General features: G+C 38.4%; 1 protein-coding gene across 3 annotated transcripts in view; it reads left to right on the top strand.

Moving 5' to 3' along the window:
- LOC107200946 (ubiquitin-conjugating enzyme E2 E2) overlaps nt 1-19,687 on the top strand; it is a 202,188-nt gene that overhangs the window by 146,537 nt on the left and 35,964 nt on the right. For all 3 annotated transcript variants that reach the window (XM_015620071.3, XM_015620070.3, XM_015620072.3), the window contains exon 4: nt 19,134-19,266. In XM_015620071.3, the coding sequence (XP_015475557.1) occupies nt 19,134-19,266 (133 nt within the window). The remainder of the gene's footprint in view (nt 1-19,133; nt 19,267-19,687) is intronic.

Here is a 19,687-nt window from a genome sequence, read left to right on the forward strand (position 1 = left end):
AAATTTTAGAAAAGGTTTTTATTTTTAAAGAAGCCAACATAATTTAATAAATAGTAAATACTGTCTGCAGTCTAGTCCAAGTATATAATCCATACATAGACCTTGCCAGCATTCATACTTAGGTGAGTGAATGAATGTGATACTGTAAAATCTCATTTAACCTAATGAATAAACTCTTTATTTCCTATTCATATAGTAAGCTATTCCTGAAGAAGGGAAATGTGAATATATGCTAACAGATCAAAATCAGTTCCTCCTGTACTTTTAGACATGTTCTCTTTAGGTGTTTCTATGCCAGTGCATCACTGTATTGAAAATTTTGGTGGTGCCATCTGCACACCAAATGATTGGGAAGCTGAGTGAAACTTCCAGGCAGTAAACAAGGTGTCATCTCCCCATAATATTTTAGTATGGCATTGCTGACAATTTTTAAAAAGTCCTGCCTCGCTGTAACCCATCTCTGCTGTGTCCAGGGCTGAGACCCTCGGTGTGTCCAGTGGAACTGTCTTCAGCTGTGTCAGGCAGCTAGACCAGGGTAAGCACAACACCACTGTGTCATAGCAGTGGCTTAAAGGAGGCTTTTTTTTTTCTCCTGACTTTTAGAAACTCTGTAGCAATCACCCTTACCGTAGATGTATTTGATTTTGTGAGAGCCAGGATAAATGGTGCCAAGTGTCTGCTGAGCTGAATAGATCAGTGCACAAGCCATTTCTTGCCAATTTATGAGGTCAGAAAAATCTTTTGCTTTCTACAGATTGACAAAATGCAGACCCAAGGTGTTTGCTGAGATATAAATAAGCGAGTTGACTGACTTTGATCAGATTTGTCTTTTTCCTTGTAATGAAACATTTTCATTTTCTAACCTTGAATAATGTTTGGAAATGCAGAGCTTTTACCTGCCTCTTTTCATTCCCTTCCATTCTGTTGCCTCTTCTGAAGAGAGAAAGCTTTTTATGCAGTTTTCTCTAAGGGGAAAACATCTTTTGCGTTGAACCAGGGAGAATTTTTATCTTGGTCTTTTTTTCTCTTAGAGTGTGTGTTTCTTTACATTGGATCACATTCTGATGGTGCTGATCTTGGGACAGAGTTTTGTCTAATTATCTCTATTCAGCTATTTAATTTTTACTTCATTGTGAGCTTCTACAATCTACTTCCATGATTCAAAAAAAATTATTTCTGTAGCCTTTTGTTTTCCTAATGATCTTCCTCAGCCAAGTTTAATCCTCAGTAAGCCAGTACAGCACTGAATTGTATCATGACACTGTTTGTCCCATTAATTTATGAGAGTTTTTGTATGTATGCATGTGTTGGAAGAGGGGGGCGTTTTTTCATTCTGCTACAAGCAGCTCTAGTTGGTACTGAGAAACTCTTGATAGAGTATATTTCCTGGTAAGAACATGCTGGGGAACATAAAGAAATGTAGGTATTTATTCTAGTGGAAATGAAATCATAGAAATGTGTGTGTTCTCAATAGAGTATGATGTATTATGATTGTCCAGTGTATTTGTTGATATGATACAACACCATAGATATGATACAATATGATACAGCTCATAGAACCACAGAATAGTTTGGGTTGAAAGGGACCTTTAAAGATCATCTAGTCCAAATGGGTGCATGGTCAAGGCTATCTTTGGTCAGATGAGGTTGCTCAGTGCCCCATCCAGCCATGACTTGAATACTTCAGGGATGGGGCATCAGCAGCTTCTCTGAACAACCTGTACAAGGTATTCTCATCACCTCTTAAGAAGCATTCTTCCTTATATCCAGTCTATATCTACCCTCTTTCCGTTTAAAACCATTGCCTGTCAAGGAGCCTGTCAAGATCCCTCTGGATGGCTTCCCTTCCCTCAAAACATACCAGCTGCACCCCTTCAGCCATCCACAGACCTGCTGAGGCTGCACTCAATTTCACCCTCCGTGGCATCGCTGAGGATACCAAATCATATTGGTCCCAGTACAGACCTTGTACTTGAGGGGGGCAGATACTGCCCAATTTGAGGAAGAAGAACAAATTAAAATAAAAGCCTTCTTAAAATAAAAATAATCAAATTAAATGTAATTTCATGTTGCCATCTGTTCCAAGGCAAATACACTGATTTTTTTTTGGTGGTGTTTTACCTTACTTTCTTGCTCTGGTTGCATTCATCTGGTTATAGAAAAGAAGTGTGATCCCTGTGATAATGGATGCATTATTCTAAGCTGTGTTATTAAGAGAATGTATTTTGTGCATTGGTTTTCATATCTCTTAATACAGGGACAGAAAATCACAGAGCGGCAGAATCCTCATATGAAGGATGGTATATTAGTCATCAAGGGAAAATTGCCAATTAAAGTATGTTACAAATGGCTCCACTCTAATAGTGTTTATTCTGCCCATTGACAGAGATTTTGCTTGCCTATCTTAAAGTAAATAGATTCCTTATAAACAGTGAATCTGAGTATGTGCTGAAGTATGCTTCTCATTAGAGGTACCACAGTCAGTTTTCTCATTTTCCTTTCCATGCAGGATGTATTGAAGTGAGGCTGAACCTACTTCTGTAGTTAAAAAGAGCCAATTACAACAGCACACTAAGCTTGGGTCTCTTCACCCCAGGCTCTAAAACCTGGTTCCCACTGTCATGTGGTACAGCAGGTACAAATGTTCAACACAAGAAATCCTGGTTTCCAACTTCTGCTGGACAGATGAAAACCTGATTATGTTTCTCTGAGCTGATAACAAGTCTTGTATTCTGTGCCTGCTGTGGGTACTTATCACATGCTCCATAACCACAGAAAGCAAAAATACCCCTGAAAATCCACAACAAAACTCTTAAGGCTCTTCTGAAATACACCATCCTTGGGTAATTGAGAACTAAATAAGCCTTCCTTATTAATGCCTTCTGGTAGTGTATTGGCTGAAAAATAATGCTATAAAAGAAATTTATTTCAATTCTCAGAATATAACTCTTCACTTTACTGTCAGAAACAGTAAGCTGCTTCTTGGAAGCGTGGGTAGCGAGCATCTTATGTCCTTAAGTAGCTTCATGTGCACAAAATACTGTTGTTCACCTCCATATGTATTTTTAGTACTAGGTCCTAACATTTGGTAATGACATGAAGATAATTAATGACTCCTTTATAGTACTGTGAATATTTGCATTGGCATCACCCCTTAGAAACATATTATTAAGTTTTAACTATCGTAGAGCAGTGACTGCCAGCTCTGCTATGTGTGACTGCAGAGAAACAGCTTCATTAAACTATTCCTTCACCCCTCGAGTCCAGGTCTTTTTCTTTGTATGGGAAGCCCACAGCAAAGGACTAGGCATTGCTCCGAACCTTTCTCTTTTCCCTTCCATGTGCCTGTGTAAGAAATGTTACTGAATGAATGAAGAATGTCTTAGGTGTGGGTTGTTAAAGGATTTGAAAATATATTTGGCAAGGGAACGGCTGCCCACCCCCAATCCTCAGTCAGGAGTTTCTGGTTCTGGGTCGGTCTCTGGCAAGGAGGACTGGTGTGAAATATTTTAATGAAGCAAACTACTGTCTTCAAAATGCCAGAAAAATAATTGTGGATGTATATTTGAATGTGCATTTTTTTGGGGTGTTGATTTTTGGGCATCTGTGGTGGCTAGTATAACACGACCTCCCCTGAAAAAATAATTTCCAATGTACATGTAAAATACATTTTTTGAGACTTGGAAGTAATTGTAAACCACAGAGCAAGAACATTATGGTGAGTTTCACTGCAGGTGCAAAAGGTACAGAGCCACTTCTGCTCATGATGTGATTACAGGGGTAATAAGTTAGTGTCAGCTGAAGCCCCAAACCACTTGGATTTTATTTGATTCATTAGTAGTGTATTAAACTGAGAAATGTATTCTGGTATTGAAATGTACTCTAGGTAGCTATAACAAGTATGCCAAGGCCATATGTAATGAATAACTATAATGTTTTATAGCTGACAAATGAAAAATACTTGAGGCTTTTATAGGAAAACAGAGATGAAAAGGGATGAAAAAAAGGACATGATGTTTTTGAGATATGTCAATACAAAACTTTTAAGTAAAGTTGTTGGGGAATCCTAATTTGCCTAAGCTGAAAAACATAAATTTAAATTGTATTTGAGGCACTTGCCATATTAAATCTCTCCTGTCATTTTTTTTTAAATATATGCTACTTCAGTCATAAAGTTATTAATACAATGAGGTGTAGGAACATCTTAGATAAGCTCTCCAAAGGTTGCAAAGTAAAAAAAAAAAGTTTATATTTGCAGATTTTCCTCAATCTGTGAAGAAAAATATATTTATTTGGTTTATGAAGTCAAAGTAAGGAACAAAATAGGACAGCACTCTCAACTCAGGAGCAGTGGCTGTTGCTAATACTGCTTCATTTGCAAAAAGTAAAATTATTTTTAAACCACTTTTGCTACCCACTGTTTATGCTAGTTTCTTTACCACAAAAACCTGCAGACAATGGCAGAGAGATTCTGAAGGACATGCTGTGTGTAATTTCTATTTGTAAATATGATTCTGTATTTGAACACAGTATTTACAGTCACATCCGGGGAGGCAGCTGGCTGCTCACATTTGGGAGCACCTCTTATCCACACAGTTTTGTTTTTGGGGAAGATAAATATACTTTACCTGCCAATTTGCCAGGACCTCAGTTTCCTGATTTTCAACAGAAAGGGTATTTCTTTGCTCTGTATTTTTTCAGAGGGAGTGACTGAAGGGCAAGGGTGGGTTTCTGTAAGGTGGTGTGATTCTTAGACATTTTTGTCTATTTGTGTAGTTTCTGCTGCAATAGCGCAGCAAGCTGGAACATGGAATTGGAATGCTCTTAGAAGTTAAAAAAAAAGAAGGAAAGAAAAAACCTTACTGCAATAAAGAACAGGAAGTTAACCTTGAAACCAGACTGATTATCTTTCCTTCAGTTTACTAATTCATTTTCTCCTGCCTAGTGTTACTCTGTTTGACCTTTTACCTCTGCAGAAAAGTATTCATGTAAAAGTGTTTCATTTTTTTATATTGTAGTAAGATTTGAGTCCTGAACCCAATAATAATCCCCATCAATGATAAAATTATTTGAAAGTGCAAAAATGCAAATGAAAATATAAATATTCTTTAAATAGGTAGTATTAGTTTATGAAGAAATGTACACCAAAAATGTAATACATCTATATTTGTTAAACAAGTTAATAGACTTCTCAAGTTAATGAGTTCTCTTATTTCACACAGGAACAGACATTTCAGTTCTGAATGTCAGAGAATTGTATTTAAATCATTCTGCACAAACACAGACTCCCTCTAAAGTGATGGGAATGGAAGTCAGCCGACAAGTGTGGTTCATATTTTCATATGATTCTGAAATACTGCTGCAACAAAAAAAATCTTGATCAAAGCTTGTTGGTTTCAGGGACCAAACCACTATACCCTGCCTTTTGATTTTGAAGGTTTGGGGTGTGGGTTTTTTGATCACCTGAGGTTACAGTTTTAGAATATTTTTCCTAACATGGTAAACTGAAAACAATTTAAAGTAGGTCAACATAAATTTGAATGTACAATTATACACAGAAGACTCTTTTTTTCCACAGGATTCATTAAAAATAGGTGATTTTATAATTTCAGGCACTACATCATGCACATTTTATGTTCTTATAAGTGGTTTGTAAATGTTCTCTTTTGTGAACTGTATTGAAGTCAGTGAGAGTTTTATCCCTGGTATCACTGAAACCCAGATCTACACCTGAGTACACAGAACTGAGCCTTTATTTCCCAGGAAAGCTGTGTGTCCCTCACAGCTTCTCTGTTTCGGGATTGGATGAACCTAGTTTGGTGAATTAACATGTAAATCAATTCAGTATCATTAGGAAAAGCCGAGTAATGTATTCCATAAGGGGAAGAGTGCTCATGTATTAAACACTGCTGAGTTGACTTCTTCCTTGTGTACATCATGTTCTGAGGTTATTCAAGATCAGCTGTGGACCCTGTGGTGGCTTTTACACCAGAGTGTGTCTTGATGAGAGTTAAAATCTACAGGAAATTTCCGTATTCTGACATTTTCCCAGTCACATTTACCACGTTTCACGGAGGGATGTATGTCTGTGTACCCGAGTGCCTTTGGGTGGGTGAGGGGTTGCTTTCCAGAGCACAGCTCCAGTCCTCCATATGCTATACATTTAATTTTAAATACAGCATTTATGTATTTCGAGGGAACTGCACTAACTTGATAGTGTTGCCTGGGGGAGAAAGAAATGTTTTCATGCAAAGATTGTCATGGGCGGTGAAGTGATAGCTGAAAGTAGCTGGCCTTATTAAGCAAAGTTCCTGGAGGTGTTTACATGTCTATGTAGCTGTAAAATAGCCTTTCTTCAGTCCTGAGGTGGTTTTTTTTTCCCCTTTCTCTCAGTTCTGTGTTTCAAGTTAATATGTATATTGTTATATGTGAGCTTCTGTTTAGAAAAAGATTGGGAATAAAGACTAAATCCCATTTGCATTTCTTATGTGGGTAGCTCAGTTGCTTTCAGTGTGTCTGCTTGAACAAGTAAAATAAAAACAGATTTAATTCCAAGCCTTTTACTAACCAGCAGGGAAGAATACTCATTGACCATAATAATAACAACTTAGCAGAGTACTAGATGTCATCTATAAATGATACACATTTTTTAGTCATTAAGTCACATTAAGCAGTACTAAGTTTTGCCCTCAGCATAAGTAGTCTGTTGCAATTGCATCTGTCTCTTCACTACGCAGAGAACATGAAAGGAAGATTGTGTTTTACCCTATTATCTAAGAAATTGCAAAGCTATGAAAAACAGATTACTATTAATAAACAAAATTTTCTTCAAAAGGCTATGCATACAGTTGTGAGGAAACAGCTGCTCTCCCTTCCAGAATGTACAATTGGCAAGTACATTAATTTTAAAAAAGATTATTTTGAAGGCATCAAAACCAGTAAAAGTGCAGAAACTGTGACAAGAATACATATGCACATTGTTGTGATTCAGTATGATCTGACAGAGGAACACTTTTTCCTCTTAATACGTAAAGTGGTAAATTTCAAGTCTTTCTCAGGCAGCTGGGTTCCTACTAAATTATCACAAGCAGTACAGGTGAACCAGTGGTAACTTTGATCATATCCAAGTTATTTAAACAGTAATATGGCTTGAATTTTCTCCACCATGCCTTCCCTTTGCATTAGAAAACAGAGACCAGGGCATTTTTGTGTTAAAGCTTTTACACCAAGTATGGTGTTTGTGAAGAGTACCTGACCAATTGTTACAGCAATTAGTAGAGATACACCCCTAATTAATGGGTGAGCAGCCAGTAAAAACAGGCAGCTGTCTGGCATGTGTTCCTGTGGCTTCTCAGGGCCTCCACCAAGACCTGGCACATGCAGCCAGAGTGTTTCCCCCTCCATCCATTGCCAGCAAGGCTGGAATCAGCAGTGATAATCTTAGGACTCAGTGTGTTTGTCTGAGAGATTTGTAACAGAACTATTCATTAGAGGCAGACCAGCAAAGAGTCTCCAAGTACAAACAGCACGGGCAGGAGCCATCTAGGCCAGGACTGAACCAGAGACCTCAGGATGAACACTTGTGTAGCTCACAGCCATTTGCTCCAGCTGTTTTCTTTGAATGCACAAGATTTAAGCAAGCATGATTAGGACAATAGAGATAAGCAGTAGCACATGATAAAGATAAGTAATGCAGCTCTGGCATTCATAGGTTAAGCCACATGTTATTTTTGCATTGGGAATTTCTGCATGACTAGTGTAGTGTCCCACGGTTCTCCTCTTCGTGGTAGCTCTGACTCAAAGACCAGCTGCTTGTCACTTAGTGCAGACAGCCAGTAATACTGTGAGTAAATAAACAATGATGAGAGCAGGTATCACCAGCAGCTGAGCCAAAGAGATGAGCTGGAACTGAAAAGGGGAAAGAAAACAATACAAATGTAATTTTTATTATGCAAAAACTGTCTGTGTGAGTAAGGATTCCAAGTTGTTGTTGCCAAGGAAATTAAAATGGCAATTTCAACTGTTGCTGGTATTTTATCTTGATGTAGGGAACATACACAGTGGTTATAAAAAAAACCTGCCTTAAGAGTGTGATGTTTAGTTCTTCTTTAACAGAGTCTTTGATTATGACTTACAGATTAGCATGCTGGTTCCCTCTTACTAATTATGTGGATTCATCATTAGCTAAGGTGTCATTTCTCATGTAGATCATGTGTGAGGCCCTGAAAGTAGTGCAATTGGCACCTGAAATCTTGAGAGGAATTTTACAGAGCTCTGAGTTCCTCAACTCCAGCTCTAAGGTGAAGACTGCTTTTACCAGCAGGTACCTGCCCACTGGGTGTTTGCCTTCCTGTCCTGAGAATACAGGCAGAGGACTTCTCCTTCCAGCCATACTGTTTTGTCATGACCTTTATATGACAAGCAAGTGTCCTTTTCTTAAACCAATTTTGCCATCATTCTTCTCAGAACCACTTAGTATTTTTCAATCCTGCTTTTAAATACAGGCAGGGATGAAACAAAGCCATTTGTAGGAACAGTTTTCTAATCAGAAATTCTGATCCATGGGGCGCTGTGGAGGTGTGTGTACTGAGAAGAATGTAGCCTCAGTTGCCCCAGGTGAGCTCCCCTTTACTGAAAAACACATTGGAACAATCCTGGTCTTACAGTGAAGTCTGTGGCATAACCATTTTTGGGACTATTGTAGCAACACTTGGTAGCTCCAGGTCTGATTTTGAGAGGATTCCAGCCATTTCAGAAGACTTCCTACATTAGCCCCTTCCTAACCTAAAGACTCTCCCAAAAGATCCTAGGACAAAATTACACTGATGAAAATACAAGAAATTCCTTTATATTTAATTTTCTGTTTTAACCTGTCATGTATGCAGATAAGTCCCCTCACCCCAGAGACATTAAAAAGTCTCAGCAATATTCTGCAGTCTAAGAAGGAGCCACATTCCTGGGTCCCAATCTGACTCTGGCACGTCCCCATTCATTTTGGCTGGTCATTCAAGTGGTGTAAAGTTCATACCTCGGACACTGCTAAGAAAATTGCCTATAAATGGTGGTTTCTTCTGACAAGTCAGAGTGTGGGCTGCAGTGGGGGAAATCAGTCTCAAGCAAGGGTTGAGACATTTCAAGCTTGCTTTCACCTTGGACCTGTGGCTGGTCTCCATATTTGAAGTAAGAGAATAATTTCAAATTAAGGGGAAAAGGTTGTGAAAACGTGTCCATTTGCCAGTAATTTCGAAGTGTGTTTTCTTCTGTTTACCAGAGATCTGGAGAAATGAGACAGCCTCTCAACTAAATTGACTAAATAAAAGGAATCTGCTTTTGAAGTATATGGATTTCAGAATCAAATTTCCTTTTTCTGTGCCTGTTGGCTTTATAGGCTTGTTTACTCTGGAGGAAATGACTTGTTTTATAATGTGTTTAACATCATGTTAGTTAATCTGTGCCATAATAAAGAATTGTTTCCTTGTGTAAGCAAGCATTTCACGTGTAAGCATGTGTGAATCTCCCACTGAAATGAAGGGCCTGTATCCAAGCCTGTTCCTCTGTTTACAAAATGGACACAAGCAGACTTGTGGGTTACACAGCTATATTGTATGCTTGAGATAAATTTGGAACAGTTTTACAAGCAGCTTATGTGTAAAAACTAAAGTCTCTATAAAGTGTCACAAAAGGAAATCTCTGAGTCGGGCCCTTCAGAATAAAAAGTTGCAAAATTATCTTGTCACATAAGGTTTCAGAATTTCTAGGCTCTTATTTAGACAACTGCCTAAGGACTCTTAAAGATTACAGTCTTAAACAAATCAAACTTCTTTGGAGGCCATAGGATGGATCATTTGTGAGCTGGGGAAAGATTCAGTGACGAGTGGGCCAGCTACAAGACCAGCTTTCTGAGGAAGAGAAAATATGCAGACATTGAACAATATACTGCCTTGCTTGTAGCATTCATAATAATCAGAAGGTGTGGGTGTCCATATATTAGAAATAATCCTGTCTAAATAATTCTCAGTTGCTGAAATGTCTGACTACTGCAGAGTATTTTTACACTAATATTTTTTAAAGTACAGTAGTGTAAAAATCTTTTTTTGGATACAACTTAAAAACATTTCTGACATGAAATCAGCAGTCCATTATCTCAAAGTGAAGGACATGTTAGTTGAAGTTCAGTTGATCCATTCATCACTAATACATCATGTGTGGCTTTTTTGTCATTTTTCATCATTTCTGATAAAAAGCGAGAATTTGCCATCATTTTTTTATTAGTGATCAAATCAACATATCAAATGCATTTCAAATCCAAAGCTTTCAGTGTGCTCTACCCATTCATGAGAAGTCTTTCTAGTATGTTTGAGCTGGTCTGCTTTAGTCCTGTCTACCTCTCCCTCCTGCATTGCCTGGCAAGGTTTCCACAGAAACTAAAAAGTCAATGCTGTTTTAAAGAATGCTTTCTTCCCTACTACACCTCTTAAATCTTCGAGCTGCTCTGGGGTTTTTGTGTTATCTGTCTGCTCTTAGTCACCTCATCCTTTTAAATTAGATTTAAAATTTAAAAATACAGTGCCTGGTGGTGCCACCCCACTGTTGCATGTCATGGATTCTGATTAACGTAGAGAAGAGATAATGGTAAATTACAACTGTTGTCAGCAAAGGGAAATGTTGTGAAATTAAAAAGTAGTTCTGTTTTGAAAAATAAATTACAATCCCAGGAAAGAAAAAAATCAAGGAAAAGCAAATTAGGAGTAGCATGGAAACAATATCACTTGACAACTTGCAAGATTGGAGGTCATGTTAGAAGGTCCCAGGACAGCCTATTCATTCTTCTGTAGTGTTTTTTATTCCTAGTTACTTGTGGTTTTCTCTTTTACTAAAATAGGGCTACAAATTATTCTTGATATAATTTCCCATAGAGACAAATGAGGCTTAAAAATATTTTATCTTTTTAAAACTACACAGTCAATTTTTGGTAGTTTAAAAGAGCTGGAACTTCAGATACTGGTATTACTTTAAAAGGAAAAGAAACAAAAGATGTGGCAAAAGGGAATTGAGCCCATGGGTATGTAATAGGAGGCAAATGATTGTTTCCTACTCTGAGCAAGGCAAGCCTTCTGTGAAGGGTTTTATGTAATTTTCTTCAGCTGAACAAAGCAGAGAATACTTAACAAAATTGCCATTTTTAAAATCTCATTGTGAATACTCAGCATGCTGTGATCATACACTGTGTAATGGTGTTTGCAGTGAATAAATTGCTGTAGATAGTATAATATAAATAACTATTTTGTGCATTAAGAAGCAGTTCTCTTCATGATGGTTTCTATCTCAGGAATGCTCTGAGGACAGGGCTTTGGAGAATAAAAGCATCAAAGTACTTTTTGAATAATACCAGTCTGCTAAAGCACTGGGATACTTCTAATAATTTTTAGCAATATTATTTAGAAGCAAATAACAAAATCAACTAAGTGATACTTCCTTTGGTCTTAATCTATTTGATATTAATACTGTGGCCCAAGCTTACTAATTTTAAAGACAACACAGCTTCACAGCTTCAGCCAATAATTTTTAATGGCTCCTGGGACAGGAGGGCAGATAAAATTTATTACAAGTAAAAGGATTTGCTTCATACAGACTTTGGGCACATTGACCCGGTGTGCTGCAGGTTTGCTGCAAGAAAGAAAGAGACAGAAAGCCCTAAAGTTAAACTGCATCTCACTTTGGATGATAAAAAAAACCTCTAGAAATACCTTGCTAAAATTACAGATGACTGGCAATTAAAAAATGCTGTACCATGCTGAATTCCAGTGGTCTCAATAAGCATAAGAAGCAATGTCAAGCAATACCCTGTAATATATTATTGTTCCTTTGGCAGCTCACTGGGATAACTTTTCCTATATGTTTTTCCAGTCAAGTATACCACAAACATATTGATTCCAAAGTGTACATGAAAACAGTAAGTGGCTTCAATATAAAGCACATAATAAGAGCAGGATATAACCACTGAAAGAATTGCAGCCTGACTTTGGGAAAATGTCATAATATCCTCCTTCCCTTGCTGCTTGCCTAAAAGTACTTTAAAAACAAAAACAAAAATGTTCCCTAATGAAAGACGGTCTCAAACAGAAAACTGAAAGAACTGGAAGAAAGTCTGATTCAAAATTTTCAGCTGAATTCTCTCACCGCAATGGGAATGAAGTGGTGTAAGTGATTTGTCTGATGTGTCTCTCTCTGCCATAGCCTTTCTGAGTGGCAAGTGGCTCAATCACTTCAACCTCTGTTTCCATTATAAATAATTAAGTCTAATGAAAGATACCTACTCAAAAACCATACTTACCTCATCTAATAATACCGATATTCCAACATATGTAAGACATAAATGCCCATTTATACTGTAGGATGACCAAAAATACTGGCTCTAGCATAGACCCAAATTCAAGTGTTGTTACATCATGGTAAGGCAGGATTTTTCACTAACTGTTGAGTGTATTTCAAGTAAAATGAACAACTCTTTTAAAATGTTCATATTTTATATAAATATATGAAAATATATATTTTCATAGAATATGTATTGCCATTTACTTAGAGTAATGGGTTAATTTACTTGGACTACTTAGAGTCTCTTGAGCCTCAGATTTAATGCTGAAAAGTTCCTACATTTGGTCTAGATTATAGCTGGTAAGAACAATGAGCATCTTCCAACATTTTAATCATGGCACTTCTTTGCACCATCTAAATAAAGGAATTGCGATGATGATAGTTTTAATAAATTATTTAATTGATTAATAGAAAAGGAAGATTTTGGAAATTTTCATCAGATTTTCAGGGGGAAAAGAGGATATTAAAAAAAATACTATGTATTCTAGAAGTGGGGGCTTTATTTCTTGAGGAAAATTTAAGTCATCAGTATTATAGCCCAAGTAAGCATTTATCTCTAATACTGGAAGGGTTTATTCTTTAATTGTTCTTTGATTTTACTGCCTGGAGACCAGCCTGCTAATTTTATTCATAGCAGAGGTATTATTAACCACACAACAGTGCCCATTACCACAGGCAGTCTCAGTGCTCGCTGCTATCTCTTTGTTTTTGTTTTGTAGAAGTGTATTCTTTTGGCTGCTGTGGCAACTGTTTATTATCTACATTTACCAAAGTACCTCCTGACATCACTGTAGCATCTGGGTAGGCAGCTGTGACTCCCTTTCCCTTCCCTACACCACTGTTGCTGCAGTTCCCACTCTGCTTGCTCTTCATTTTCCAGGGAAGGAAGGAAACAAAATTACTGTACTGTAATAATAAACACTGCTGTACCATTTTTCACCCCACTCTTCACTTCTGGAAAAAGGTGAAAAAATAGCAGGATGTGTTGATGGCCTTTGAGGAGGGAAAAAGAAGCAGGGTTAGGAGGAGTGGGATCTGCATGTGCCTGAAGTGAGGAAGGATCCACCATAATGAAGGAGCAATGAATTGTCACCATACAGAGAGAGGGTGGGGGAGAAACTAGAAAATACATGCACTACAAAGAATAATAGCCAGTTACAAGGGAGTAAGAAGCTCTAGAGGTGGTGGGTCAGATGGGCTTCCAGACGGCAGAGGAGGAGAGAGTATTGGGCAGAAGAAATTGAGCAGATAACCTGTACTGCGGGCAGCATCTGTATCCTAATACTGTCTGCATCCATTCCAAAGTTACAGAAAGATGGCAGTGGCTTACTGGACTGTGGTGCCACTGCTTCTGTATGGCACTTTTTTGTTTTTTGGTGAATAGGGCTGGGTGGGTTGTGGAGGTGGGTGTGAATCACCTGGTGAGGTATCAGCATAGCTGCCGCTGATTTGCTTCTTCCCAGATTGAGATGATCCAGCAACCACTTCCCCTGCACATCTCTTTCCCACTGCTCATCTCATGGTTGTTCCCAAGCACAGGGTCAGTCTTGAGCTGTGGTGCAGACCAAAGCAACACTTTTGCTTATAACAAGTTTCATTTATTGGCATCATGTTCAAAACAGAGAGCAGAGGATATTCTGAGTTTATTTTAATGAAGCTTCAGATCTGCTTCTCAAGAGATGTATCTCGTTGAAAGCTTAATCTGCAGTCTTCTGGTTTGCCACATCCATCTTCTCTCCCCACACCAGCTGTGCTCTGAAATTATTTTGCCAATCTTCTGATACTTTTGTACCCACTTTGCCCTCTAGGCAAGTGGCTTCCCAGAAGCATTGGCAGAAAGCAGCTAGAGGCAGGATCTGCTCCTGCGTATCTGTTAGATGTGCAAGAAATGGGATTGCAAGAAACTGTTGTAATACTTAGAAATGGAGATCATTCTTTCATGAGCTTCTCTCCTCAGAGGGGAAAACTCCTAAACATTGGAGCCAAGGCTCTGCACAGTGAAAGACAAGGAAGAGAAAGAGCCTTGAATGTGTCCTTCTTTCTCCAACTGTTGTAAGTTACAGAAATTAGTTGAAAGGGACTGCATCCTCCACGGAGTGCGCCCTGGTTCTGATGTGTGTTTCTGCGTGCCCAGGCAATGCAGATTACATACTGCAATAATAGGAGTAAATTGCCATAAACAATTCCATGGAAAGTGAGTTCATGGGCATCAGGATGATATCCTGGTTCTGCTTTATTCCTCACTGTTAAAAACTCACACACTCCACAAGAATCTTTCCATTTCTTTCTGAGTCCTGAGGAATAGGAAGGCCTCCAACCAATGTGCTGTCCTATTTTATTTGGCCTGATCAGTTCCCTGCCATGCGTTGTTCATGTATCAGATCTAGAAAACCCCTGAAGTTAAAATCCTACCTGTTTTGTGCTGCAGGCTTGCCTTTCCCTCATGTTAAAGAGTATCCACTTTAATGGTGCATTCCAGAAGGTTTCAGAGCCCAAGAACAGAAGGAAAGACACTGAAACAGTCTTCATTTTCCACCTTACCAGAAATACACTACGAGTTCATGCTACCTCTAGTCATAGACACTGGGAAAGGGCATGACCCCCTCATCAAAAAATGTAAGGTAGATTAAAGATGATAACTTTTGTTTTTTTGACTAATCTGTTCTGTATGACTACTAGATAATCAAGGTAGACATTCTTATTTTTTTGACCTTCTGTATTTTCACTTATTTAAATCATTCTCTGGAAATTAAGTACATTTGTATACAAATGACAGCTAAAAATCAACTGCACTTTAATAACTTCTCCAGATAGATTTACATCTGGTGTAACTCATGGATCCTGTTGTTTTCACACAACTCTCCTAATACATTTTTTTGCATTTAATATTTTAGGATGTTTTAAATGCAGGGAAAGCTAGGTGTTTATAATGCATTGCACTGGACAAGCAGTTTTTAGCAGCACTACTTTCAAGTGGCTGCCTGCCTAAAACATATAGAGGGAATGGAAAATACTCCATGTGGTGAGCATATTTAAAGCAAAGTTAATTCAGTTCTGGTAGAATTTAAAGTGTTTTGCTATTAACTGTAACTGATGTCCATACATTTCACCTGCAAGTATCTGTGGGAAACCAAGGCAGAACTGAAATACAGGAGAGGCAAAGGAGAGGGAAATAAAAAGAAGAAAAACACGTTTTCTGTGTTTTCACTCCTTTGTCCTGAATTTCATGCACTCATATGGATGTCATTCTGGAAGAAAACTGGCTCCATGTCCACCTATTCCAGCTCTTCCACTGAGCAAACCTCCGCAGAGGTGAAATACAGTATTCTGTGGAGGGTCTCATCAGCTGTAGGGGAATAGTAGCAGCAGAGACAGCTGGCTCTTGGCAAGCCATTAATAACTTCAAGTCTCCAGGGGCTCAGCTGCACCTCCTTGGTTCTGTGTTACATATCCCACCTGGGAGGTAACACTGGAAACGTAGGGAACACCAGTTCCAGAGCCACACTATGACCTCTCTGCTGGGTCCTTGGTTGCCCCACCCTGCAGAGTCCCTGGGATGTCAGCATCTCTGCTCACAGTGGGAGGCTGCACTGCTGCTCTGACAGCAGACCTGTCCTCCTAACCACCTTATAGCTCATCTACTTCCTCCTGGAGCTGCCCAGCCACCGCTATCTCTCTCTCCCTTGGAGCTGACTGCTGTAGCAGTAGGTTTGTCACAGGCAGCACGTGTGTGCTCTGGCCGCAGGTCAGCTGAGTTCAGGACAGATTTAGCCTGCCTTTTGCTGAGAGGGAGGGTGCACATCTGAATCTGGCTTTCCAGAGATCACAGAACTTCAGGCACTGAGCTGTTTGGTGCACTTTCTTGAGATCTGTGCTTCGGTTGCCAGTGACTTTAATAGAGCTGGAATATAAATCATACTGAATGTAAAACATTTGGGCTTCAGTGTGTTGGGCAGATATCCATGTAGAGAGAAGGGTAATTAAATCCTCTTGCATTTTAAACCTTATAGAATAAGGCTCTGGCTGAGGTCTTGCACATGTGGGAATTTTCTCTGGTGAAGCCTGTGGGGTTGCCAGTAATGTGGATAAATAAAAGGCTTAACAATTAAGAAAGAAGGAAAACAAAGATGATACACCTGTCAAACTTTTTGTGTTATTAATGCACAAATGAAAAACCGTGATGCTTGTGCATGCTGTTGCCCTTAATACCAGCTGTTGCCTGTGCACATGGGCTGGTATTTCACATGGCTGAGCAGCCCTGCTGCCAGCAAGCACTCAAACAGGCAGCCTCAATAACAGCAGTCTTCCCACACTCCATACAATTTAAGCTATTCTTCAAATTAATAATAATACTTAATAAAGCTTCATCTCTCATTTGCAAAGAAAACCTTCAATTAATGGTAATCAGCATCCTCAGAATGTGATCAGGCTGGGCTTGTAGCTGGACGTGCCGAAACAGTTCAACTGGCAGATGGAGCATTTTCCAACTATTCTAATTAATGACTGCTCATTTCAAATGTTAATGCAATTAAATAAATAGGCAAAACAAATAAAAATAATATACAGTATGAAATTGCCAATATCAGAGCGAGTTCTGATCAAAAAAGTGAGCCTCACTCAAATCCAGAAAGGGCCCAACCTCCTGACTAAATAAGTTTTGAAAGAGCTAGGGCTAGCTTTTGTTACTTACTTCCAACCATTTCTCTGCAAATGACATTTATATCACTTCCATTTTAACCTGCTGGCATCGACTGAGGAATTGCTTCTTTAAGTGTTAGAACATTTTCCTGCAGAAAATGAGAAGGGATTCCTTTCACATATTACGGACTTTTTTGGTGTAAGATTCGGACTTGCCTTGCCCTGCTTCTTGTCTTTTCTATTTGAAATAATTGCCTTTTTTTTTTTTTTAGGAGTTTCATTTTCTCTGAACATTGTATACCATACCACTGATGTGGGACTGCATTTGTTTGGGCTTATAAAGAGTTCAATTAGACCCTTAATGCCTAGTTCAGTCACAATTAAACCTTCCCTGTTGACTCAGGATTGGTCTTTCTAAAGGCAGTGGAGGTGGTTTTAATTATTCATTCTCTGGTTTGTTTCTTACAGCAGTCTCAGCTGTGCTTTATTATTCAAAGGTTAATGCAAACTGAGAACTGGGTAAATTAAATTTGTTTGGCAGCTAGCAACCTGATGTATTATCGACACTGTGAAATATGGATGGCAACACTTCTGCTATTGTGCCACTTAAAAAGCCAGATTTTATCTTTAAAACAATTGCTAGTTTTGTTACTATGGCTGAAAGAAAATGAATGTTCCATAATGTTATGGTCTCTGTAACTCATTATTGTTGAGAAGGCGAGGTAGTTTAGAAAGCCAAGAAGCATTAATAGCCATTGTAGAAAATGGATGTAGGTACCATGACTAATGAAGTGCTCTGCACAGGACTAAGTTGTGCAGCTGTAGTCAGGGAATCGTGCAGTCAGAAGTTTTAATGAAGGGAGCCCAAGGAATTGCAGGTGAAAGCAGGTTTTATTAACTTGCAGTGAACAAAACGAATAGTTGAGCAGTGAACATGACATGATGTCATATAATAATTGTATGCCTTGGGTACATTGTGAGGCATGGAGCACAGCCAAGAGCTTTCAGCTGTTCTACACACAGAGTGATTCCACAAACCCCTGTACGCTGCAGAAACCTTCACTGCAAACATAACAAGAATTGTTTCACAAGAAATGCCTTAAGACAATACCACATCACTTTTTTGAGCTATCTACCAGCACTGCCTTCCTCTGAACTATATTAATCAGATATCTGGAAGTCACCATTACAATTGATCCTAATTAAAATTCAGGTCCTGTATCAGTGACTGTAATCAGCAGGCTGTGAACAGAAAAAAGTCAACATATGCTTTAAGAGGCCATCCTGAGTAAAATACATATTTGTATGGGCAGGCATTATATTGTATGAAAGGAGACTGTGTTGGCTTTTAGAAGAGCCATGTCCAAGAACTTTTATTAGTTAGTATTTTATTTCATCTTTTTCAGGAATTCACCATACGAAGGAGAGATTTTTCTTGTTTCATACAGGATTACATTTTGTACATTTTAAATAGTATTTCAGTACTGTGTTTTTAACCAAGGACTTTGAATTAAGATAATCCAACACTTCCTGTTGGTTTTAACATAATTAACATAAGCCAGTTCCTGTTTATATTATTTTTAAGAGAGGGAAAAAAAAAAAGGCAGCCTTCTGTGGTCGTAACTGGAGACCTTAGGTTAGGAACAAGTGCAGCTGCAAGGTTGGGTGTACCCTGCTTAGTACAGTCTGTGTAATGTGTGTAATTACATTGCTACTGACTGAGGAGGTAGGTGGATGGGGAGGTAGGTGAAAATAGGATGGCTTGTGAAGCAAGACAGTGACAAGACATCTCAGCAAAGTCTCTATCTCCTTGCACTGTAAATACTTCACATCTGCCCACTAAAATATTTGAGATAAGACAGTTGGGAATTTTTCTGTGCTTATTTGAATAATTTATGATGTGATTTTAATACTTCTTCCTGGCTGAATATATCACTTCTCTGACAGAGCTTAGGACAACAGATGCATGTTCTATTGGGGACTAACTTAATGTACGTGATACCCAATTTTAGTTTCTGGTGTTACAACAAAACCAGGGGTACTACTGGTAGAGTATAATTGCTGCAGTATATCCTTGATTGTATGTGGTTATTATGTTATATTTTTGTTTTCTATTTTAGTGCTGGACCCAAAGGAGACAACATTTATGAATGGAGGTCAACTATACTGGGGCCTCCAGGGTCTGTATATGAAGGTGGAGTTTTCTTCCTTGACATAACCTTTTCACCGGACTATCCCTTTAAACCACCCAAGGTTAGTAGAAGGATATTCAAAGTCTGATAGGAGTCTTTTCCTCCTGATTTTTTTTAATGTGTTTGTTGGTATATCATTTTAGGATGAAACATAAAACTTTCAAAGCAATATTGAATTTTTAAACTTGACTCTTTTGATAGAAAGAATTTATATAACTGGCTAAAATTTTCTTGCATGATGCTGGTATAGGTGAATGGATATGGATTTATTTAGAAAAAGGTTGCATGATTTCCAGGGGCTGTTTGTTAAATCTGGATTTGTTTCTAACATAAAAGTGCTTATAACTGAATTGCACCCTTTATAAGTAGCTGAAGATACTTAATCTTTCCTGTTGACCATATAATTTACCAGGCTTGTATGGCTGTCTGGACAAAAATATGCACTTATTTCACTACCCCATATAATATCTGCAGGTGCAAGA

This window comes from Parus major, chromosome 2 (assembly GCF_001522545.3).
Source record: "Parus major isolate Abel chromosome 2, Parus_major1.1, whole genome shotgun sequence".
NCBI lineage: Eukaryota > Metazoa > Chordata > Aves > Passeriformes > Paridae > Parus > Parus major.